Source organism: Lampetra planeri, chromosome 11 (assembly GCF_965212315.1).
Source record: "Lampetra planeri chromosome 11, kcLamPlan1.2.h2, whole genome shotgun sequence".
Taxonomy (NCBI): Eukaryota; Metazoa; Chordata; class Hyperoartia; order Petromyzontiformes; family Petromyzontidae; genus Lampetra; species Lampetra planeri.
Window position 1 is genome coordinate 5,955,993 of NC_136117.1, and position 26,250 is coordinate 5,982,242.

The 26,250-nt window shown below is 42.9% G+C and overlaps 1 protein-coding gene across 2 annotated transcripts in view; it reads left to right on the plus strand.

The window, feature by feature from the left end:
• LOC144721230 (sorting nexin-5-like) overlaps window positions 1–26,250 on the plus strand; it is a 61,066-nt gene that overhangs the window by 11,151 nt on the left and 23,665 nt on the right. For both annotated transcript variants that reach the window (XM_078598677.1, XM_078598678.1), the window contains exons 2-10: window positions 3,352–3,474; window positions 5,401–5,508; window positions 6,491–6,560; window positions 11,086–11,213; window positions 12,876–12,959; window positions 15,807–15,881; window positions 16,597–16,627; window positions 17,339–17,426; window positions 26,156–26,195. In XM_078598677.1, coding sequence (XP_078454803.1) covers window positions 3,352–3,474; window positions 5,401–5,508; window positions 6,491–6,560; window positions 11,086–11,213; window positions 12,876–12,959; window positions 15,807–15,881; window positions 16,597–16,627; window positions 17,339–17,426; window positions 26,156–26,195 — 747 coding nt within the window. The remainder of the gene's footprint in view (window positions 1–3,351; window positions 3,475–5,400; window positions 5,509–6,490; window positions 6,561–11,085; window positions 11,214–12,875; window positions 12,960–15,806; window positions 15,882–16,596; window positions 16,628–17,338; window positions 17,427–26,155; window positions 26,196–26,250) is intronic.

Here is a 26,250-nt window from a genome sequence, read left to right on the forward strand (position 1 = left end):
ATCAAGGGCTTTTAAGTTCAGAGTGCTAACTGGCCTATCAGAATTGTGTAGGTCATGCACACAAACACACAGTGAATTCAGTGAGCCATTTAGTTTGGTTCATAAATGCATGACACGATTAACACAAGTAAATGCGCCTGGGCATAACACATGGCTAGATGAGATACAACTAAAACTATTTTTTATTTTACCAGATAAAGCTCACTGAGCTATATAGCTCTTTTTCAGAAGCGACCTGGCCACACATAATGGCTCAACGAAGTGGCTTATCATGCAGAAATGTATTGCAGCCACATATTCTAATCGCATGTTTTTAAAAGTGGAGGGGGAAACTCGAGGACCCAGAGAAAAATCCACGCGACCACGGGAAGAACATGCAAACTCCAAATATACAGGCGTCAGGGTTGAGATCGAACCCACGACCTTCTGTATACCAGGCGAGGTATTTAACATCTCACTACCGTGGCGCCCAAATGAATGAAACTGGTGATGGATTGGCAACTGAAGGAGGGAATGCTTCGAAGAGGATAACCACCAAATATATAGAGCAATGAGGTCAGTTTATGTGCAGGTGATGAATGGTAGCAGCACTCGACTGTAATGGATGTCAATAGCGTGGGGAGACCTTCATCCAGCAGTTGATAGACAATGGTTGCTGCTGCTGATGACGATGAGACATGTGTATTCGAACAATAACAGCTGATGTGCGGAAAATGAAATGCAAATGAGGATGTGATTTTTTGTTTGTTGTCAGCAAACTCCACAGGTTACATTATTAATTACAGGGCCAAGGAAAAAACGGAGAAATGTAAAAGCTGTGTGGACCGAGGAAGTGATTAATTTTAAACTCGACGGCAGCAGGTGCATAACTGCTTACACGAAGATTTTCAATTGCCAACAAGTAATTTCGTACGTTCATACTGCAGTTAATGTTAGATTAACATGAAGACATGAAAACAAGATTACAGTACTGCAAAATAGATTCATTTCACCATGGCTACCATTTGAGCAGTGTATGTAGGTGGATGTTGAAGTTGACTCAATGCTAAGATATCCATTCATTCATCACACATAATTAGCGAAGGACCCTTGCCCCAAACGTGTGACCTCTTGCGACAGCGTTTGCGTAAACTGCTCTTGCTACCATATACTGGCGTCTCGAGTAATTTGTTGGATCCACGGATCACGGGGGCGACCACGGGGACGACCACGAGGGCATCACGGGGGCGTCGCTTTTGCTTTGAGGGTCGCAGTCCACTGTGAACGTCAACCGCCAACCGAAATTGGAGTTTGTGCATGCGCTGTTCCTATGACAGATAGTGCATTTGGTTTTCTGCTGTCCTACATCGAGGAACACAGCATCGAGAAAATGCGCGGGCAAAACACCGGACACACGGGAACCGACAGTGATGCTAGCTCATTCATGCACAATTTTGTACACTCAACGTATAACAAACTGTGAATTGGATTACTTGAAAGAAGTCCTTATTTTTTCAGATGGCTTAATCACGGGGTTCATGTCACGCTTACGAAATGCCAACTGGCACTGACTGTAACTCAACTTAAAATACAGTTAACCCTTGGCAGATTCTCAGGGTTGCGAGGTTGCAAATTAACCACGCTTGGAAATAAATATGTTTACGCATGTGCCGGTTTCATTATGAACAGCTCCCTCACTGCTGAGGGCCCGTGACTCTGCGCACTTGATGACAAACGAGTTGGCAAGTGACACAGTGTGTGTTCACCCCCATGCTATGTAACTAAACAATGAATCTTGATCTTCTTGGTTCACGTAGAAGGGAAATAATAAAAATAAAACATAATCAAATATATAATATTATTTTATTGTTTTATTTTTATTATTTTATTATTTCCCTTTTACGTGGCTTTTCACGTAGAAGGGAAATAATAAAATAATAAAAAATAAAACATAATAAAAGATATTATATTATTTTATTCTGTTTTATTTTTATTATTTTATTATTTCCCTTCTACGTGACTTTACCGAAAGAACCAAGAAGATGAAATCCTGCAGTCACGAAAGCTTTACATTGAAATTTAATGAATCTTGACTTAAAGCTTTCGTGATTGCAGAAATTCATATTTTTTGGGTGTTTCGGTAAAGCCACGTAGATAGAAAAAATAAAAACAATATCACGACGTTTCGATCGCAACACAAGCCATCGTCATCAGGTGAAAAAAAGAGGGGGAAAGCTGCTGAGGCAGGCTGTTTATAAAGGTTTAGCGATGGGCGGGGCAGCTAATGTTAATGTCGGAGAGGTCTCCGTAACCGGCAGTAGGTCTAACCCAATCAAAGAGCCGTTTACAAAGGTTTAGAGATGCTTGTAAATGTTAGCTCGGAGAGAGCTAGGAAAGAGCTATTGTCACATGGAAGTGGAAAAGGATGGCAAGCCGCCATTTACTAACACAACTAACGGTGGCTGTGTTAGTGAATGTAACTCAGAGAGTCGAAAATAACTGGTAACATAGGTAGGTAGGAAGGGAACATCACAGCCAGTTATGACCTAAACTGGTTAATAACGTCCTTCCAATGATTGCTCAGTTTGTACCCATCTTCTCAGTTGAAATTGTGTCTGTGTTTATATATCTGGATGGCTTCATGAACAAATTTTTTTTCACCTGATGCTGATTGCTTGTGTTACGATCGAAACGTCTTAATATTGTTATTTTTTTTCTATCTACGTGGCTTTACCGAAAGACCCAAAGAATATAAACAATGAATGTTTCTGTAATTTACATGTTTTGTATTATCCATGTTTTTTGTTAACCACCCCTCCTCCCCATCACCCTGGATAATCAAGAATTGATTGCACTTTTTTGTCAACGTACATTTGAGAACCTATTAGTATCCATAATAGAGTTTTTTTTGGTTATTATTACTAGTTGAACATGTGTGCAAAATGTATCCTCAAACGAGCAATGTAGCTTTGATAACCTCGATTAGGCAAGCCCTGAACCGTGGCTAAAATTCCACTTTAAAATGACGAGGCAGTTCCAATTAAATTCAGAGGTTGATATTTTGCAAAGCAGTAATGATTTTATCTACCTCGAAGGAATGGTGGACAACCTTACAACCGTGATCCATGCAGTCTTAGCAGTGTCACCCAGATAGTCAATTGTTGTCTACTGATAGACATGTAATGATTCACCCTTTGAATGAGATAAAGGGTTCATCCTGGCAACGACGAAAAAGCTCAGAGCCGCGGCAGACCCCAGTGTGTCACTTACGAAGGTGCTTGTGCAGAAGCAACAATACAGTTCCGGTCTCGAGCGGTACCAACTCTCTGATCCCCGTTCACACGTCGCTCACTCCCATACCCACTCTCCCAGGAGAGCGACGGCGAGGATGGCGATGTCAGACAGAACGTCGCAGGACTCCCACGCTACGGCGTCACCATCGCCACGGCTTCACAGGACGGAGGCTCCACCATTTACGTCATCAAGTCGACTGCGGTGGGTGGACTTAAACCTCAATATACTCCGCCACACCAGCGAAACAGATCCACTTCATCTTCTTGGTTCTTTCGGTAAAGTCAAGTAGAAGGGAAGTAATAAAATAATAAAAATAAAACATAATAGAATAATTCTCACGACGTTTCGGCCACAACGCAAGCAGCCGTCCTCAGGTGAAGACGCTGTCTCCCCGACAGATCTGGTCTTCACCTGAGGACGGCTGCTTGCGTTGTCGCCGAAACGTCGTGAGAATTGTATTTTATGATGTTTTATTTTTATTATTTTATTATTTCCCTTCTACGTGACTTTACCGAAAGAACCAAGAAGATGAATCCCTGCAGTCACAAAAGCTTTAATTCGAGATTCACTTCAATCAACGGCGAGCAGCGCGAGACTTTGAAATCCCAAGAACCACTGCATGAAGCCGATGAGCTCAAGTGAAGCGTATTATTATTATTATTTACTCCAATGTTCATCTTGAAGATTGGCGCTGTGGTTAGAGCACTTGACTCATAGCCTGGAGGTTGTGAGTGAGAATTCCAATCGAAATTAAGCCTGACTGATTATAATCATCCCACTGGGGTCAATCACGAGACTCATGACAGCGTGGCAACCAAAGGGGAGAACACTTCCAATAGAACGTCCACTGCCAAGACGGGGCAATGACATTGGCTCGTGTGCAGGTGCTCGATGGATTGTTGCTTCGCAAGAGCGTGAGAGATAGCGATGGCTTGTGAAGGCCTTCATCAGCAGTCAATAGAGCATGCCTGATGATGATTATTAGCTTGGTAAGTGAGTTCTACCATTGGAACCTCATTTGCCTTTTGGCGTCATCTGGTCCAACCCATGTGAGACTAGGCTCTAAGAAAAGCTGTCTCGGGTGTGGACCAATCAACTTCAAGGACAGTGCATATATTATCAGAGTTATGTTTTTTTTTGCATTATGGCTGCAGGTATTTAGTGGTCTATGCAAACATGACTCCTTGTAAAAAAAGGTGTCAGTTTTGTTGCCAGATAGAAGGGTAAAAAAACAATTATCAAGTGAGTTCTATTTTGTGGGAAGTCAACATCATTTGTCTCATGTGTATACTGATCCCCACCATGGAAATGTGGGATTCTCAAGTTTGAATCAGGTCTGCCTGATTTGCGTACTTTCTCAGGCTTGTCTTAGTACAGGGCCATACTGATGATTTTCAAGAATGTGTCAATTGGGTCTCAGGACTAAGGAAAAGCTCACTAGGGATGTTTGGCATATTTGTTGTCAAGTAATGTTCCATGTTGAATGAAATCTATTTTGAATTAAACCAAAGAAAATCTAGATATTCGAGTTTCCAGTTTTCACAGAAATGAGAATTAGCCAATCAACGTTGAGTGGCCTCAATTGGCAGGCCTCAGGCAGAGTTGGAAATTCCACATTACCATTGAAGGTATTATTTATTTTTATTGCGCAACCACAGTTGACTTCCGACAGAAATAATTTCCATTTTTAACTGGCTGAATTGCTCCTCAACTTGAATGTGAACTCACAACCTTCTGATTGAGAGAGAAGCGCTCTGCCACAGAATCACCTGGCCTGACATTATTGAGTGTGGTGGGGCGGTGACACAGTCGTCAGCACACTGCGCGAAGAACCTGAGCCCCTTAGTTCACATCCCGACCACTGATGGTATCAGTGGCGAGTGAAATCTGAACAGGTCCTGCACTTGACCGACTTCTTCACCAACATGCACTGATCAGTGGGGTGGTAAGGTTTGAACAAACAATCCCCAATGATCGACACAGCATGGGGAGACCTTTCATTCAGCAGTGGGTTGACTAAGGGTTGTATATTGCTATTGCTATAGACAAGTGAATGAGCCGCACTCCGCTTGCTATATTAACTGCACCGCGCTCGTTGTGTTTGTGGTTGCGCGATTGCATCGGCAGCTGGAAAGTGGCGTTTCCCAGAGCGTGGACCGAGAGTATGAGGACTTTGAGTGGCTGCACCAGAGTCTGCATGAGCAGGAAGGAATAGCAGGCCTGTCCGGGGTCGTGGTGAGTTGCGCGTGTGCAAGGAGCGCCTATCACGGTCAACGTTTGCCAATTTTAACACGCAGACTTTCGCGACCAGTGTTATCCATAAAATGAGTTTTGGGTTAGATTTCGGGAATATACATTATGTCATGAACCCGCCACCACTCGGCAAAGTCAATGAGCCAATTAGTAAGGTTTGTTATGTAAACCAAACGAGTCAATTAGTTACTACTTCAGTACACGGGTGTGTTGGAGAGTAAACCCAGAAACATTTACAATTTGAGTACGACTTTTTGCTGGTGATTACAATCAGCTTCATCAGGCGATTTTCCAAAATTGTACATGTTGTTGGGTTTACTCTCCAACACACCCGTGTACTGAAGTAGTAACTCATTGGCACGTTCTGTTTACGTGACAAACCGAACTGATTGGCTGTGTCGGGTGGTGGCGGGTTTAACAACACGCAATCTAACCCAAATAAAACGTTATTATGAACATTTGCCAACTATGAGCTGTACAGCTGTTTGATGTGTTTTCATCATTGCAAAAAGGGATGATGTCCGATGGTCAAGGGTGATGATGGAATGGCAGCCAAAGCATGGAGCATACCTTAGCGGAGGACCACAGTGGGCATGAAGCGAAGAGATCGGCTCAATGCATTGTTGCATCGGAAGACTGAGTCCTTAATCCAGCAATGGACAGATCAAGTTTGATGATTATTATTATCATGACTGGCAATGCCTGTTGGGTAATAAACGAGGAGTGCATGCATTAACACAATGTGAGTGCTGGTAAAAGAGACCTACTGAAATTATCTGAAGAGTAGTTCTCAGTTCTGTGTCATCATCCCCTGGAGCCATTTGCGAACAGGACATGATGCTCTACTGACTTGAAGGAGTTCCAAAAAGTAATTGCTGTGCCTCGTGACACGACTGCCATAATAGCACAACGGATGTAACTGCAACGTGTGTGTGTGCGTGCGCGTGGCATGAACACTGTTCAGTTCCCTCCGCTGCCGCCCGAAGCTGGCACCCCCATCACCAGCGCAGAGGCCAAGATGAAAAAGCAACTTGGTGAGAGTTTTTGCCCACACCAACACTATGACGCCCATCAAAGACATATACAAAGATAGGCTCATGTAGCCTCAACAGTTTTGGAGCCAGTGCTGTTAGCGAGCACTTATGAAGGCTGGCACGGCACAAGGGCGGCCAACACCACGCATGGCTGCCTTACTTCTCCTTTGTGGAGGTGTTTACAAATTGCACTGGGTACTCATTTCAGGCCGAGTCGACCTAGGGGAGGCTCAGGACTGGTTTAGATAATCGACGTTGGTGTTGGCCGCTCTCCACTAAAGCCCATCAAATCACACACACACGTCAGACTACGATGATCAGTAGTGGGTGGTGGTGCTCGCCCATTGTGGGGCCCTAAGGATTTTATTGGTAAAAACTTTATTGAGAAGACATAGACAAGAGATATAGATATCATGAGAGGAGGGAAATGTAGACAAAATAGAGATGTAGTGAGATGACAGATGCAGACAAGATAGAGACGTGATCAATTATTTGGCGTTTATGTTAATGAATCTGTTTTTGTTTATTAGGATTTTAACTTGAGCTGATATTGATGCACCTATATGTTTACATCAATCCGGAGCTCAATTGAGTATACTTAGGCTTTGGATTTGTTATCTTTCTTAAACCTAGTGCCACTACCGACGAATCACATGACGTGCCACGCACAGTTGTGGGGAAGACATACCACAATCTATTTGCAAATCCAACAGGAGATGTGTCAGATGCATACACAACAGGCGATTCATATTTGAGTGAATTATTTTTATTGTTTTCCTCCTCCACACGTTCTTTCAGGTGATGGGGAATGTGTATGATTGGGCGAGATATGTTATTTTCATGCTTGTGTTACACTACAGGGGGCAAGTCAATAGGTTTTGAGTGCAGAATATTAAAAAGTAAACATAGTCGCGCACACTCATTCCATGGTTTGTAAGGGTTTTATAGGATACTGAATGCTGTGCCTGGGCAGTATTGCAGCTGATGACACTTGGCATGCTTCCGTGCAACAATAAAACGCAAACCATACTAATGATACTATCTCTGTTTCATTACTAATGCCCATGGATGACTAAGACGTTCAAAAGAAAGTGTACCTATTAATGTGATAATACATGCCAGTGTGGCTAGCGCGTGTGGGTCTAAAGTGTAAGCACATAATTGGATGGAGGTTTTCTTACTGGAATGAATTGCCAGATTGTTAAATACACGGTTTCCAACCATCAGTGCACTTTTTTTAATGATGAGTTCGTAAAGGAGCAAAGTCGTCTTCCTCAATAGCAGTGGTGACATTTACTTTAATTTGTTATTTAAAAAACGACATAGTATTTTTACCGATTGTTGTATTTAATGCATTGCATACTATAGACATGTAGGTTTTCTCGACCAATATTATCCACAAGAGGTTTTTTTTTTTGGCGGATAGATCGCATTAATATAAATGTGTCGTTAAACCCGCCACACCCGCCACAGCAAATTAGTAAGGTTTGTCCTATAAACCAAACATGCCAATTTGTTACTAGTACAGCACACCGTTGTGTTTGAGAGTAAACCCACAACATTTACAATTCGAGTACGACGTTTCACCAGTAATTACAACTAGCACCATCAGGCGCTAGTTGTAACGGTTGTTGGCAGGTTGAATGACACATTTATCTTTACGCGATCTCGGTCAGCAGGAGAGCTACCTTTAAGGGAGTTTTGTCAATACTTAATTTAGGAGCTTTCGTGACTGCAGGAATTATTCTTTGGTTCTTTTCGGTTAAGTCACGTCTAAAAATAAAATAATAAATTAAAATAACATATTACGACGTTTCGATTGCAACAATACATTTTCCAGTACTATTTCATGTGCAGAAAAACCCCCCACATGTTACAGGGGGGATACCTCTCAAGATTTGCACACATCGTTGGATAATATATTTTACTCTCCTGCCACCTGCAGGCACTATCTCGTTCCCCCGTAAAATACATCTTATTCACACATCATCCCTCCATGTCTAGATGATCCACCAACCCTGTCTCTAGGTTGAAGTAATTTCATGACACCAAACCCTTAATGCTACAGTACGTACATTCATTTAATCTTGAAGAGCATACCTTCCTTTGTCAGATTCTATCAACACAATGCAGATATATTTAGGCATTGAACAGATCACGGTTCATGTGTGTGTAGTGACGTCAGCCCCACAATGGCTTAGGGCTATGATATACTGTATACCACGTGGGTACAATTGAATTCAGGAGTCACCTTGCTAAAGTGTGACAGCCCTCTATAGCGGTCTCCACTACATCGGCATTCCCTACCCCATACACCCCGATACCAATCGGTATGACCGGTATAAGCCCAGAGGTATGAAGAGAGGGGATTGGTGGCTGCGAATGAGAAGACAGGGACGAGGGGAGGGAATGGGAGAGGGGGCCGCGTGGATAAGAGGGGACATCAGCAGGAGTGAAGGGGAAAGAGAGCTGTGGATGAAGGAGGGAGCTGTATATGATGGAGAAGGTGGAATAAAAGTATTGGAACTCCTTACCTGTCTCTGCTGGTTGGTGAGGAGTATCTGCTATATAAGCATTGGAGTACGACTCTTCTCTGTTAGTTGCAGAGGCTGACAGGGGCCAGTCCCTGATCAGTGCTTCTTTTGTTAAATAAGTGACGAAAATATTCATCAGCAAAGTGTTTATTTATAGATTTCAGTTTAGTTTAGTCAACTATGACCATGTTCGAATTAACATCTAACATGACAATTACTTGACTTTAAGCTTTCGTGACTGCAGGAATTCATATTCTTTGGGTCTTTCGGTAAAGTCACGTCGATAGGTTCAAAGAAAATAACCAAAAAGAAAAAAAACTACGACGTTTCCATCGCAACACAAGCGTTCGTCATCAGGAAGAAGCTAACCCCCTCTTCCTGATGACGAACGCTTGTGTTGCGATCGAAACGTCGTAGTTTTTTGTGATTTTTTGTTATTTTCTTTGAACCTATCTCCGTGACTTTACCGAAAGACCCAAAGAAAACGACAATTACTTTGACCGTCCACCAAAGACCCAAGCGTGTGACCGACTGTGGCGAGATGACATTAACGATAATTTAGTAACATTAATAGTGACTGCAGGGGGGGGTGGCGGCGAGTGGGGTGATGCCCCTCACAGCAACATTTTATAACAAAGGCTACATGAACACTGGGGTTGAACTTCATCAAAGCACCTGAAACTCATGGCCTTCAGATTTTGTAACCTAGTACTTAGTTCAATTGGAAAACCCTTTCTTGACGTAGTTTGCCGCTGTAAGTTACAATATAAATGCCGATTCCTGCCGTTAGGCAATGCTATTTGTATTGTTAGAGTTTGGCTCCGGCTCACTGAACAAATTGCCCGTGAGGTTACAAAAGCAGCTCTTGTTGCTTGTACAATAGATGGCGGCTACATGCACGTCAATACAATTGCTACACCCTCACAGCCCCCTAACCACTCACAAACCACTGGCACAATGTAATAGAGTGCAATAAGCCGCTTATGCTGCTGGAGCATGTCATGACCGCACGTGTGTGTGGCACATTGTGGCTCGTGTGCACATGTTCACGAATAAAGCCCGAGTTCCTAGAGCATTTGGTTTGATACCCGCTCTAAAGGTATGTACGGATGTATGTTGAACTTCTTTCGCACCGTACATGGCTAACCACGCATAGTCAACCACGCTAACTGGTATTTGCACAACAAAATAAACCACAAAGCACAGTGTAATACCGTTAATGTGGCGATGTGGTGTGAGTGCATGTATTTGATGAAATGTACTGGGATGCACGGTTCGGTGGACTGCACAGAGATGGAGCTGACACGAAACACCCACTTGTAAGCGATGAGAATGGAGCACAGCAAATAGTATTTGTTTTCACGCACCTGGGTTTAGATTGTGCGATATTCGCCCTCGTTCTTTTGGGTTCTCAAGATTCTTCCAAAATGCACAAATACACTGAGCAGGAATTGACAAAACATCCAAAATCAGATTCCATCGAGGCTTTTCTTGTGACATTAAACAGATTGAAAATATTTTTTTGTTTAGTGGATATTGAGTGTTTTTGTCTGTTATTTTTTTTACAAGTTTTCTCCAGACACTGGTAATACCCCACATGTAATGAGGATAATTGGCATATTCCCAGTTGAATCTTGTCTGGCCAAAAAAAAACAATGATCAATCATTAATATAACATAATTTTGTGACACCGCTGCCGTGTGCCACCTTATTTATTGACGCTTGAGTCTCGCACTGAGGCTACAGAATTGGCATCAAAGGGCATCGCAGCAAAATCCATGTTTGTATTGCACTATGTTCCCACGTCTATGCTCCCCACCTTCACCAACCCTAATATATAAGCAGCCTAATCACAATAACCCGATGACCCGCGCAGAGTGAGCAGGCCCTTATCCAGCAGTGGAATGACAACAGGGCTGTACATGTACACGTGTAACAGAACTACCGTTGGTCTCCTGTTTAATGGATGCCTGGCTGGCTCTGCGGAACAGGAGAGCTGTTCACGGCAGATGAGAAGAAGAGGGAATGCAGGGCTTTGGAGAACTACGTCCTTGCTGTGCTGTCTCATCCCATCTTGGGCCACAACCCTGCCCTGCGCAGCTTCCTGATACAGAGAGATGTAAGTGCACGGGCACTCATCAGCACTAATGCCAATAGCAACGGTTCTTAGGGTGGTGATGTGGCCTAGCGGTAGCGCGTTTGCCGCTTATTGCAGGTGTTTACGGTTCGAATCTAGCGGCCGCCCTGGTTATTACTGCGGGTGTAATAACCGAAAGGATACTACAAGCTATCTGCTTCACAGTGGATGTTAAAGATCCCTTTATGTGTTGACTTAAAGCTTTCGTGACTGCAGGAATACATATTCTTGGTTCTTTCGGTAAAGTCACGTAGATAGAAAATAAAAATAATAAAATAAAATAAGATGTAAATAATACATTGAGAAAAAAACATTTTAATTATATTTCATTATTTTTATTTTCTATCTACGTGACTTTACAGAAAGAACCAAGCATATATCCCTTCATGTGGTTCGCAAGGGGAGGCCATTGTGTGCCGGTGTCGGGGTCCAATTGGAACACTCGCAAATTACATAATTGGGACGAGACATCGCAATCATCGCCCCCTACTAGTCGGTGTCATTGCCCAGGTCACTCTTGCAAAGTGACTATCCTGGCGTCTTGAGTTCTCAGCTGATTAAACAAAATAAACTTGAACTAGACTGCAGACTCAGTCCACTGCTCGATGTAAAACCCATCACGGAGCAACACGAGCCTGTGCTTCCTCTGCTATGATGTATGGATCCGGAACGTGGATGCTGACAAAGAAAATGGAACAAAAGGCGAAAGTGCAATATGAATGGAAAGTGTACGTTTGGAATTACACTGACAGAAAAAAAAGATGACCACATGGATCACAAAGCAAATACAAATGACAGACGTGATATTGACTCAAGACAAATAATTGGGCTTTGGCAGAGACACCTATTGAGATGATCTATGAAGTCAGACTGTGTTGTCATCTCCAAGGGCCAATCCTGATGATGAGACTCAGTTATTTGATTCCTGCTGTGCTTCAAATTTTAGGCATTAGTCTTTCCTCTGGGGTAAAATTATTTTATATGCATTTTGAAAAAAAAAAATCTGCTTTGTCAACGCGCATGACAATTACCCTTTCGGGTTTAGACAGTGAACGGAATAAAACTAACCTGTAAAATGTGTAATTGTTTCAATAGACCAGAATTAGCTTTCGATTTTGAAAAAAATTATAATTCTTGCACATTACCCATCCAGATGTGCCATGCTGTGTTGTGCTGTGCGGAGTCCTTGACTCATAAACGGACTAATGAGCTCTAATCCTGGTTCAGGATCAACTCAGCCCATCATTATTCTGGAATCAACAAATAAGGATCACTTTGTGGATAGCCAACAATGGTCGTCCTTAATGCTAGGTCCTGCCATATGAATGTGGAATTATCTTCCACTGGAAAAGAGCTATCAATTGAAATAAGCACAGCCCAATTACATTATGAGCACAGATTTGCTATTGAAAAATGTGGTTTGCTTCAAACTTAAAATGCAGCAGTAAAATGTGTCCAGTATTTCATATCTGCGAAGTATAAAACACCATCTGGACAGACACCTATGCTAGTTAAGTACATTGCACTTGTGAATTATATAAGCCGCCCTTCACTTAGCGGTCATATCTCTGCTGGCAGAGGGCCTCTTTCATTTTAAGGAATATTCACTTCCGCATGCACCTCTTTTGATCTTCGTTCTTTTAGTTAACGCCAAGGACAAAAACCAGGAAAGGCATTTTCAGCAAATTCTCACTGGCAATGGAAGAAATGAGAAAAGAAAACCACAAGGTAAATATGATTGACGATCAAACAAATCAATGTGTTTCTCACTTATTCTGCGTTTCGCTGTCACGCATAATGCACCGTGTGCCTCTACCATAGGACACACATGTTGTTTTCAGCTTTTATAATCAATATTGCACTGAGAATGAAGGATTTAAAGTAAATAGTTGCGTTGCTGACAATATATTCCAGCGACCAGATTATCAGGTTTAATATGTGTAGTCTATGCACAAGATATTCGTTATTTAACTTAAAATGTAGGTTTTTATAATTAAAAAAAACTAGCACTTGATTTCTGGGTTCATTACCTAATGAAACTCAAAGCAGTTTGAAACGTCGTTATACATGGCGCACTGAGATCCTTGGATGAATTGTGCATTACAAATGGCAACTAATTATTGATTCAGTCGTGAGAAGATGAGCTTCATTGGTCGGAATTTTATCGATATGGTAACACAACAGATATGTTTGTGAAGGTGACCATCTTGTTGGGTGGTGGAGGGCTAACGACGAGAATTTTGGCATTAATACTACTACGTGGCCTAAACAAAAAAAAGCAAAAATGAATTACTCCTTATTTCCTTCATAAATGAAAAGATAAGACAATAAAACTAAATTATAGTAACTTCACTGTTTTAAGGAATCTGCCGATAATTCTCAAGCAATATCCTCCCGAACAAAATATATGAGATTCAGTGGCATTTCCCACGACTTATAAAGTAATTCTGAACGCGTACCCAACCAACCTCTCTTTTTGTTTTAATACCAGGCTTGAAAGCGTCAATGATGTGCCCGCTTGTGTCAGTACGGCAGTCACGCCACCGGGTGGCAGCAGGGTAATAGCGCAGAGGGTTATTCGGAGACGTGCAACACGGTTGGTGAACATTTGCAGACTTGTTGCTCACTGGCAACGGAAAATCCGAAATAATTCTACCTGTGCGCCAATACACGGCCCACGGACGTGACCTGTGAGAGAGGCTTCTGACACCACGCACAAAACCTGCACAAACGCATTCTCTTTAGTCACCTACGTGCATTCATTCCCCGCGGTCGGGTACACCCCGCCACCGCCCACCGCCTCTTTCCAACCAATTTCAACTCAACCCCAAGATACAATGGCTTCGAAGATTAGTTTGAGCGGTGTGTAGATTCATCACTGCAATGTCGGCATGATAAAATTGATTAGCGGGAGAATTGATTCATTGCCTAATCGTGATGAACGGACAATTTAATGCGACGTGACAATTTATTCATGCTCACAGCCATCGGCCACGTGTGCGTTGCATTTTTGGCTGGCTGGTCAAGAAGATCAATTTTTTCAACTAGTTCAGAATATAACACGATACAATGTAGATGAATCGATATGGGACCGCCGCTCAAGATGCTGCTCAAATAGAGGGGGGGGGGATGTGCACGTTGCTCCGTGTAGCTATGGAAACATGGAGGGTTCTCTGTTCAGGAGGGGAGTGAGTTGAGCGGTAGGAGAATACAGGGCGGAGAGGAAAACGAGATGGTAGGATGGTGAAGATGAGAAGAAATGCACTTCGTAGACAGACACACAGTCAGCTGTGGAGGAAAACCTTGAGCCTGAATTTGAACAGGGGAAGGATGTCAGCAGTGTATGAAACTGCCAAAGGAAGAGACTTCTAGACAGTGAAAAAAAACAGTTTGCATCCTTGCATTCACGAAAGCTTCAAATCTAGACAGTGATTTTGCAGTCTTTGGTAGAATGCAGATAAACAGAGCACGTCTTTGAATAACGATCTGCAGGTAATGCATAGGCCTGGACAGTATTCAAGCGCAGCCATTAAGAATTTAAACAATCTTGCAAGAAGACGAATCTTTCTTTTACAAAAAAAGCATCGCCGAGACTCAAGACTTTTTAAATCCTTTTTATTAAGTTCACTTGCGCGCTTGCTTGATTGCTTACGACCGTGCAAATCTTTCGGTCGTTTTTTAACCCACTTTCCGTGATCCAATCGAGCTGACATTTTCCACACAGACTCGTTGTGCGTGACAATTAATGTTCGTGAACATTTTTTTCAAAAATTTTACACTTAAAATATTATATTTAATTACCAATTGCTTAATGGTGCCATGCAATCATCTGACCCATAGGTGGCAGCCATCTCAAGCCAGAGGACGAGAGGACTCTAGCCGCCACGCATATAAAGGATTTATAGTGAAAAACTTTGTTTTTACGGGTTATACTTGTTTTCAGGATGCTCTTGCATTGGGTTGAAGGACAATCCTTTACTTTGTGTGTGTGTGTGGCAGGAAACAGGCATTCAGAGTAAACCAAACACACATTTAAAATCCATATGGATAGATCAGCAAACTTACTGCACTGCCACACATCGGCCACCTCATCGTCTCGCGAGTCAGGAGTGATTGACACGATCAAATCTTTGTGATCCATCAAACCCGTACACAAAACCATGGATTGCATATCCGGCATGAATACCTATCAATAAGAAACGGTGTTTAATGTGCACTGATTACTTTCCAAATGAATGTAAATTACTCTCCTCTATAAAAAAAAAAATGTATACACATATATAGATGTGTACGCGAGATAATAGATTTTTTGATATTCTCACAAAAATGAGCAGATTTATATGAAATGAAATTCTCTTATAATATAATGTGGATTTGGAGATTACCTACATATGGCCATATCTCAAGACTGCAGAAGCAGCGAGCAGAGTATGAATTATGAACGCTGCGATTGCATTTGAGTGCGGGTCGAGGAGTGACGTTTGGTGTGCACTCATCATCATACTGTGAAGAATGCATTCTTGATGTATGGGATAATAAATTGATTACTTTTTACAACTCATTTGTATTGCTCAGGACAACGACCCCATATTTCAACAGGAGAGGCAAGTCAACACGACCCTTATCAATGAATCCAAAGCTGCGTTGGAGGTAAGAGCCTTTAGCTACATTTAAAATTATTGCAATTCAACAGCGCTACAACAATTGTGTATTTGTTCCCTCGTACCAGTGCGACTATTTATATATTTCGCTGCCTTTTCGCGTGTAAAAGCATACATTATCTAAACGGGCAACTTTTATTTATTTGCATAGTTTTCGGAGATTAGCCATCTTCCCAGGGTAATTTTGTGTCATTATATTTTCAGCGACAAATATTAACACGTCAAAGCGCAAAGTAAACATTTCGCATTAAAATGCAACTCTGAAAAGACAGTTTCAAATTTGCACAAATTGCTTTTCATTCAGTGGAATATTAATGCAAACGTACCATTTTACTGCAATACTAATAATGTGACACAAGCCACGTGGTCCTGACCCAGCCAATAGAAAAGCAGCACAATTAACTTTGATAGATATTTAAAAAAATTGATGCGAGATTAAATTAAGCAATTTTATTCATGAATCGGTTTTCATTCTGATTGCTTGTTTTGTAATGTTTAACGTCATAATATAAAGAAGGGTTATTTAGGATTTTCATGAAAATTGCTTAACCCTAAGAGTTGAAAATAACTCTGTGTAAAGACCATTCACATTACTGTCGTGTCGTTAATTTTTGTTTACATATTTGTTGTTCATAATTTCTCATTTCACATTTGCAAACACATCCACAATACAATGAACTGATTTTGTTTTTCTATTATCACAGAAACTGCTGGAGTTGGCAGTGGCCGAGCAAAGTAAGTTTTTGCATGAAGTTTATTTGAAGTCAGTGTGTATGTGTCGTTAGACATGCATTTGAGATTCCACCGAAGTATGTTTTTAGCCATGTCTAGTTGAAACCCATGCTTGGAATAGAGGTGGTGTGGTCGATCATGAAGAGATTGAACTTTTATTCATGTGAGGGGCTATGTAGCAAGTAGGTTACTGGGTAACTTTGTGGTCAGAACACTCGGATCATAATCGCACAGGTTGCAAAAGTACAACACGTGTTAGAGTTCAACTCAGCCATACTATTGTTATCGCCAATAAAGCAAGTACCGTTTTGTTGAAATTCCCCAGCAATCATCAGACTGGAAATGAAGAATTTCCACTTCTGGCTTTGGGTCTTTAACATCCAGCAATTGCCTCATAGCTTGTTTTTATTAGGAAGAGTGATATTTAAGTTCACGTGTGATTTGTAAAAATTTGAATAGTAAGTGTGGGCTTTCTCCAGGCGCTCCAGTTTCCTTCCGGCTCTAAAAAACGGAAACAAAAATAACCAGCCAAACATCTCAAACAGAAGCCACCTGTGAAGATGCTCTTGAGACGCAGTGTTGTTTTACTGGGTGAACATTTATGCAATGATCTTTATGTGATTTATAGACATGATATTGATGTGGGACAGTGCCTCTACCTTAGTTGCTGTGGGAGGCCCATCGGGAAGCCTTGACAGGCCTTCTCTTCTTCAGGGCTTGCACTGGCCTGTGGTCATTTGTCTACCACGTTGCTCTCCACGATCTCCGAGAATGACAGCTACAACGAGAAGCTCTTCTGCAGGTGACCTGTGACGCACACGCACAAAGACAGTGATTCCACGTGCGCCCTTCGGCAGGTCAAGTGTCTGTCAGTGAACATCTATTGATGTCGGCACGGCGCATGAGGTGGTGTGGCCGGAGCCAAGTCCATCCACATGTCTCCCCAGTGCTGATGTTTATAGACTGCACTGGGTACTCCTTTACAGCTGAGTTGACCTACGGAGGGCCCAGTATCAGATTTACGCACACACGTAGAAATACATATGCCACTAAAAGCCTGATCTGACAGCTGGAATAGGGGTGTACTTGGCAGAATTCCAGACATTGTACAAATACTACTTCAGCAAGTTTTAAGAATATATAATACGTTTAATAATAATAAGTGTATTGGTGGAAATTCCTTCAAGTAAATTTGTAACCTAAAACAAACGTGTTTTTAGATATTATTTTAAAATAAAAACATACTTTCACATCAGTCAGGTGTCCAACCACAGTAAGCTCTGATGCTATCACTGCATCAACATTAAAATTAATGGGATCGACATTAGTGACATCACTAGATTGCCACGGACACACATTCGAACGTAACTTTAACATATATAATCTCACAAGCAAAGCGTCAACCTCATGTGCAATAGCCAGGGACATAAAACCCAGGTAAGTATCTGCAAGATTTGAGAATTTTTCAGGTAACATCATCTACGACTGCCTACTGCCCCCACCCACGACTGCCTGCTGCCCCCACGAACCACTACGTACTGCTGGACCCCCCCCCCCCTCCGCTTCCACAACCCCCACCACTACCCACTCATGCTGCCTCTAGCTCAAATCAACAACGCAGCTTGAGTCCAAAGTTTCCAAGTCTCACAATTCCCAAACCTGTCTCCGGAAGAAGGCATGGGGCCTAAAGAGGAGGGGGCAGGGGGGAAAAGTACTTACATCTGCGTAAAGAGAAGTGCTTTAACCATGCACTTCCTTGTTGGTTTAAGGAAAGTGGTGGTGCAGTGGTGCGTGTAGTACGCCATGAAACCGCTCGCGTTTGATTCCTGGCCATGGCTAACGTCAGTGAGTGTCCCAAACTGATCCTGGCCCTCTCTTCACCAACCATCCCCCATTACCCACACAGCATGGGCAGGCGTTCATATCCTACATGGATTGACAAAGTGCTGTAAATTATTACGAATGTCCATCAGTGCATTGCATGAGACACCCACGTGTGTGTCTCCACCGTAAGGGCTCGGCTGTGAGCTACGTTTCATTTCGTGGTACTGCTGCGATAAGGGCACTCGACTACCATTTGGTAGGTTGTGAGCTGGAAGTTGACTCAGCCCATCATACTTTAGGGTCAATAAAGTATGTACAACTCTGTGGAAAGTCAAGAGTGTGTTTCTCGTGGCTGGGCTGGTACCCACCAAATTTAAATTTACATCAACCCACACACAGAAAGACAGACTGCTAGGGCAGGTGCGAATTGAAAGCAACTGTTAATGCCACCTAAGCACACAAGGGGAGTGGGTGTGAATGGCCACCTTTGTCTCCCAAGTGCTGTTTTCACATAGTACCAGGCACTCATTTAGTGCTGAGTTGACTCAGGGGAGGGAGAGGACATATTTAGCTATCACTTGCCACTGACATTATCCATGGGCAAGAACAGAACCCAGAAAACTGAGAATAAAGAATAGTGCGTAAACAGTTACACCACTACTCCCAATACTGCACCACTAAACGCACACACACTGTAATGCACAAAACAAAGATCCCCCGTATAGCCTTAACCGACTGTAGGGGCAAGTGCTGTTAGCGAGCACCTATGAAGGCCGGAACAGTACACGAGGGGGTGGGTGGCCAGCACCACGCCCGACCGCCTTTGTCTCCCCAGTGGCGATGTTTACACACCACGTACTCATTTCAGGCTGAGTCGACCTAGGGGAGGCCCAGGACCGGTTCAGATAATCGTCACTGGTGTTGGCCGTGAGCGGGAATCGAACTCGTGTCGCTAGGTTCATAGCCAGTCCCTCCAGAAAAACGCGGAGTTTTTTGGTGATTGTTGCGGGCAAAAATCGTTGATTATGCGGCACGTTTTCTTAAAAAATGCGATGGAATATGCGGGATATTTATGCAATTTTATGCGATTAAATTGCGGGAACTTGCAAAAATTGCGGGAACTTGCAAAAACTGCGGTTTGATGAAAAAGAGAAAAAAAAGTGATTCCCCCAACACCCTATTCACTAGGCTACTACTTTAATGTAAAGAGTCATTTCTTATTACTTCCTATGATAAGCAAGCATACTACATCACAGAAAGTGCTGGGAATATTTAAGTTCTCATCTTGTTTTATTTCAGACCTTAACAAACAGATGGCTCAAACTTACAAAACATTGAGTCGAACAAGTTCTGTAGCTTTACAAAATTAATATGCTACAACTTCTGTAAAAATGAATAAATAAAATATAAAAAAATAAAATGTGTGCTTTCTGTTTTACAGAGGTAGCTATACAAAACAGACATCTTCTGTTAAAATAAGTGTTTTCAGTGCACAGTAACATAAGCAATACAGTAACAGTACAGTCTTACAGTAATGTAAATTTACATACTACTAACAAAAAAGTGCAATCTTACAACTGTAAAGTTGCATAAACTCTTCATCATGGTTTCATTGGCATCGCGGGGTTTGCAGCTTTTCAATGATGTCGCGTAATGAGTGACGTCACTTCATAACGTTCCCATGGCAACAGGGGAAATGGCTGCGCTTGTGTGAAGTAAACGCAACATTTTTCAACTTTCTGCTAAGATATATGTGACTTTTTGCAACGAAAATGCGGGGATTATGAAATCATGCAAGCCCGCATATTTTGCGCGCAGAAATCTGCAATTATGCGGCGAAAGTGCGGCGTATTTGAAAAAACGCGCCCCCCGCATAAATATGCGGACTTTGGCTGATTTTGCGTGGAATCTTGCGATCGCATAATCGCGTTTTTCTGGAGGGACTGCATAGCGCAGCGCGCTAACCGCTTACACTATCGCTCCCCACACTCACACGCACAAATGCATCCATCCACACCTGCAAACTCGGGCATGCTGACACGCAAACACATGCGCGCGAAAACACATGTACACCTTCTATGCACACCGCCTTATCGCCCCGCATTCGGGTCAGCCACTTCTTACTAGGAGCTGCATTAATGTCCATTACGGGATGCTCATTCGAGGTGGCCGCTTGGCAGTTTGCCCGGCCTGCCTTTGTCTCCGCCGCCGTCAGAGCCGGCACTCATTTATTTCTGCGCGGATCGGTTGACCTGCAGCGCGCCATCGCTCACTCGCTCGCAGAAACGGCAATGTTAGTCCTTGCACGCCATCAACCCCCTTCGCCGACCCATCTTGCCTCGTATGTCGGTCGTATTATTACGTCAAATGAAATGCCTTTTACATTCATCATCATCCTCCCAACAGCTGTTAACAACAAATCATCATCAGTGTATGCAGTCAATCGCTTAGGCAAAAAAAAAACACGGTTGATTCTGTTTTTAATGAAACGGAATTGATTTTATGTGTCTTCCATATGTTTCATGTTATACACTGTATATCACAGCACTTATATATTTGTGCAAAGTAATTTTACAATATTTACTGTTTTATAGTCAATGCATTTTTCTCATGTATAGCACGTCAGGTTAATTATGTATATATCTGTAGGCATGCTATTAGTGGCTGTGGGTTGAGATGCGTTGTGAATTACATATGAGGAAGTTGATGATGATAATCATCATCATCATCATCACCATCATCAACTTTAAGCAGTCATCAGCAATCATCATAATATCAGTTATCAGCGATAACCATCATCATTGTAATGTTATCAATTGTGATCGGCAATCATCGTGCCCATTACTGCGATGTTTTTCTGGGTCATACTGCACGCGCGTTGTTCAGCACGATGTCTTGACGCGCTTCCCCTCGACGTGCTGGGAGCATTCTCCAGAAACCCGAATACCTATCGGAGAGCTACATCATTGTCAAATCAAACTTTACTTACACAGCGCAATTTGTGAAAAGAATGCAACACAAAGTGCTTCAAGGGACACATTTAAAGTGATTGACACAATGTAAAGAATCATCTTCTTGGTTCTTTCGGTAAAGTCACGTAGAAGGGAAGTAATCAAATAATAAAAATAAAACATAATAAAACAATTCTCACGACGTTTCGGCCACAACGCAAGCAGCCGTCATCAGGCGACGAATGAAGCACCTCCAAGCTTGGAGCGTATATTTAAGCTGGGTTAGACGGGGGGAGGTGGGAAGAAGAGCGCCTTGACAAAATAATTTGCATATCAAGAGGAATTCAGCATATGGAAAATGCGTAGGAGGTGGGCGGGGGGGGTTCCAAATCAATACTATGCCCGTGCATTATGCAGGATTAGCAGCATCAAAGGGGGGGGGGGAGGGGGGGTAGCATTAACAAAGGAAAGGAATGTTAATAGTATGTAGCTGCAGTTACTAAACCACGTAAAAAACTAAAGTAAAAAACTGCATAACAAACTAAAGTATAAACTACATAGCATCATCAGTATACTTACTATACTCTACAATAAGCTGAGTTACTAACAGTAAGTAATACATAAAACATTCTACGTTGTAAAAAATTATATAATATGCTTCCATCTAAACTTTATTCTCTTACATCACACGCGTCTATACCGTACTATATACTGCCATAGGCCAACCCAACATTAAATTACATACTGTATTGCTATAAACCACTCTATACCTTATACATTTTAATATAACACTATGTATTATTCTACCCACCCTAATGTGTATCGAAATGGTTTATTACGTCCTTCCAGTGATTGCTAAGCCAGAATCCATCTTCTCGGTTAAAATTGTCTCTGTGTTTGTATATGTGGATCGCCTCATGAACGAATCTCTCATGATAGCCAGATGGCTTGCAGAGAACCTCTGTCTTGGAGAAGTCAATGTCATGTAACATAATAAACAAACAAGCAGAGCATCCTTATTAAAAGCCATTCTAAAAAGGTAAGTTTTAAGATTTCGTTTAAAAAACATTCACTGATTCTGATGCCCTCAGATCCTCAGGCAGGCCATTCTAAAGGTGAGGACCATAGACTCGAAAGGCTGCCTCCCCATACGTTTTGATTATCAGCAATTAGCACCATCAACAGCAGCATCAGCACCATCAACAGCAGCAGCATCAGCAGCAGCAACGTACCATCATCAATTGTCCACAATTTGAGACGGGCCTTGGTTTGCTCGTGCATGCGTCACCTTTGAAGGGACATTAACGTCAATCCTTACTTGTACCTCAGCAGGGACAAATAGCCCAGGGCACCGGGCAGCGTGCCCCCCCCACACACACACAGCCCTCTCCCTCCGCTGCCTATCACTTGCTGCAGAACGCAGCCCCCTGTGATAACAGCCATGTCAGCATGGAGAGGATTCCTTCCAGCAGTGAGCTGATGACAGCGATGATTAGGGAACGGCAGGTGCATGACTGCACTATCACCGCCCAACGGGAATACAGCCTCCCAGCTATTTGCGTTATGCAGCAGGCTGTGAGGTGGTCAGGAGATGGCAATACACAAAGTCGGTTTGTGATCTGCTTGCGTGGATTGTTTTCGGGATATCCCCCCTCACAGATGTGGACTTTTTCCCCCAATTACAGTGACGCCCCGATTTACGGCTGCCCCCCTTTTTACGTCGTTTCGCGAATACGTCGTCACTTTTATCAAAACCACGACTGCACGTGACTTGCGTCGGCTCGACCCCGCACTCGCGTCGCTGGCAGCCTCGTCCGTCCTTTCTCGTGTCCGTCGCCTCTCAACCATCGCCTCCACCTACTACCCTGTACACGAGCTACGTTGCGTCACGCATAAAGAAATGTACCGTACTCTAGAGTCCAACAGATTATTTACGTGCAGTGTTTTGGTAATTGTTATTAGTGTACTGTACATTATTGTACCCTGCATCATTTGTGTTAAAGTTTACTGCTGTACACGAGTGTTGAATATACTATGTTTTGTAATCCAATGGAGCGTTGTGGGTACGTCTAAAATGAAGATGCGCGTGTTAACATACAGCTTAAATGTACCCTCCGTTGTCTTTCGCTTTGATTTACATGATTATGATATTCGTCTTCGCACCCTTTAGGAACACATCCCCGACGTAAACCAGGGTGCTACCGCACATTCCTCGCGCATGCAAAATATTCATTGGAGACGTGGCCAAACCTACAAATGCAGGGATGTTTTAATATGTGTGGAGCATCTATAAGTCTCTTCTGAAAATAAATATGAACTAATGTCGAGTTATACCCAGGATTACGTTGGTGAATCCCAAGTCTCCCCACTAAGCTTGCGAGGTTTTTTTTCCCCGAACTTGGCAAATTTGGGCCATGATGGCAGCATAGAATGGAACGCGCTCCTTCGAGTGACATGATGGGATCGTTAGGATCCCACTGTGAGAGCAGACGGTGCGTATTTTACGGTTAATACACCTGCAGTGTTAACCAGTGCAGCTTTCTTGATTCGAACCGTGCACCTGTTGAACCCGGTGAAAACTCAAGAGAGACTACGGACAGCCGTATTTGCAAGAATGACCTGGGTAAACAATATGACAAGCAAAAAAAGAAATTTTCACAAAAACATGTACAACTGTATCACATGAAGAATTTCAAATATTGCTCACATAATTGCCTGCAGTGCAAATCAGCTCAGGCAAGATGACCTCCATTGTTATTACGACTATATTTTAAGAGCAATGCAAAAAGACTGCTAATTGGGAAACAAATTGTAACCTGGAATTAACACCTCTTGTATAATCAGCCCTTTACAAAGAGGGCTCTGCGATTCTGCTTTGGTGTAATGAATGGTCAGCAAACCGGACTTCCAATCCACAATTTGCTGTTTTGATCTTCTGGTGCAGCAGTTGAAATGATATTGCAAGTTTCTTAAATACCCCCACCACTGTCCATCCAGCGGTATCAATGAGCTGTGTTTACTGGCAGGTTGCGTGTGGTGGAATAAGTAAGCATGGGCACTCCCACCTCTTTCAAGACGTCTGAACAGCATGGAAGATTCAGTCAAATCACCCTGTAGAGGGGCTCTCTAGAGCTCCCTTTAGTCCCTTTAGTCTGTCAGCAGTGATGCGAGCAGGAAATTACAGGACTGCACCTTTACCTTTTATAAAAAAAAAAAATAGAAGCCTCATTGAGTCTCAAGACTTTTGTATCAGGAAGGTTTTACATTGGGATGATTGGCCACGTTTATTGAATATTTGGCATGTGTGAAGAAACCGGAGTACCCAGAGAAAGCCCGTATGGAAGAGGGAATCACTCGGAGCTCCGTATAAATATATTTGAGAATCAAATTCTGTACTCCATCTCTTAGCCACCTCGCAGCGCATGGCCACGTCGCTGCTAGAGACAATGGCTGATGGGAGGGAATGGCTGCCAAAAGGAGAAACGCACGCCTGAGAGGGTGACCACCACGGTGGTGGAGTTATGAAATCGGCTCATGCAGAGGAGCGAGATGGACCGTTGCATTGTGGGACTGTTGAGAGATGGTGACAGAATGGGGAGTCCTCCATCCAGCAGTGGATGGCCCATGGCGCCAATGATGAATAATTGTATTAGTTTGCTTTTGTCATGACCCACTATGAATGCCAATTAAATGAATGGTAAATACATAGTTTAGTCGATGTGCTGTGGAAAAAAGGTCATCATCAGAGGAAGTATGAAAAAGAAAAGGCAGATGAAAGGGAGGTAGATATTTGGTTTGGTTGGAAGCTTCTAATTCGTTTTTAATTAGTATTTTTGCAAATGAGGTTAATTGCACACAGCAGGCTTGCCGAGATAGTTAAGGTGCTGTTGTGCGTTTGGGAAATTACCAGGGGGAGCTTTTGTTTGCGGATGGGATTTAAAATGATGAAGTTGGAAAAGAAAGTAAAAAGTTCATTGTGCTTGTGCAAAAAAAATGTTGATCAGGTTTTGGGAGAAAAAAATGCATGTCTTTGTGGTTCAGTCTGTGTGTGCTGGCGCGTGTGGATGTGTGGTGTTAGGGTAGTGGTTTGCATACTGCGTTTTGAATCCGGCAAACCCGAGTTCGATTTCTGCTCGTGACCAATAACAACGGCAAATATTTGGACCAGTCCTGGGCCTCACCTTGGTCGATGACGCAGCCTTAAATGAGTTGCCTGGTGTAATGTGTAAATATCAGCGGAGGCAAAGGCTTGGCTTGATTGGTGTTGGCCACCGATCCCTTCGTGCAATGTCCCATAAAGTATATTAATGGATATTTGTCTATGTTGCCTGTGTGTGTGTATGAGCTTGGGGAGCGGTAGTGTAGCGGTTAACGCGCTGCGCTATGAACCCGGCGACCCGGGTTCGATTCCCACTCACAGCTAACACCAGTGACGATTATATGAACCGGTCCTGGGCCTCTCCTAGGTCTACTCAGCCTCAAATGAGTACCTGGTGCGGTGTGTAAAACATCGCCACTGGGGAGACAAAGGCGATCAAGCGTGGTGCTGGCCACCCACCCCTTCGTGTACCGTTCCGGCCTTCATAGGTGCTCGCTAACAGAACTTGCCCCAACAGTCTGTTAAGGCTATACGGGGGATCTTTGTCTTTGTATGAGCATGCCTGTGTGAGTGTCCCAGGAGCTATGAATGGATTAATTTATGTTGTTCCCTGCCGTGGTGTCTCATGCACTCTCTCCTGTTTTGTTCACTTTGCAGGACACTCATAAAGTTGTCGGACGCGATGCACGTTGCAAAGGTAAACGGCATTCTCTGCTGCGAAGCTGCATTTAAAATACATGTTGAAAAACAAA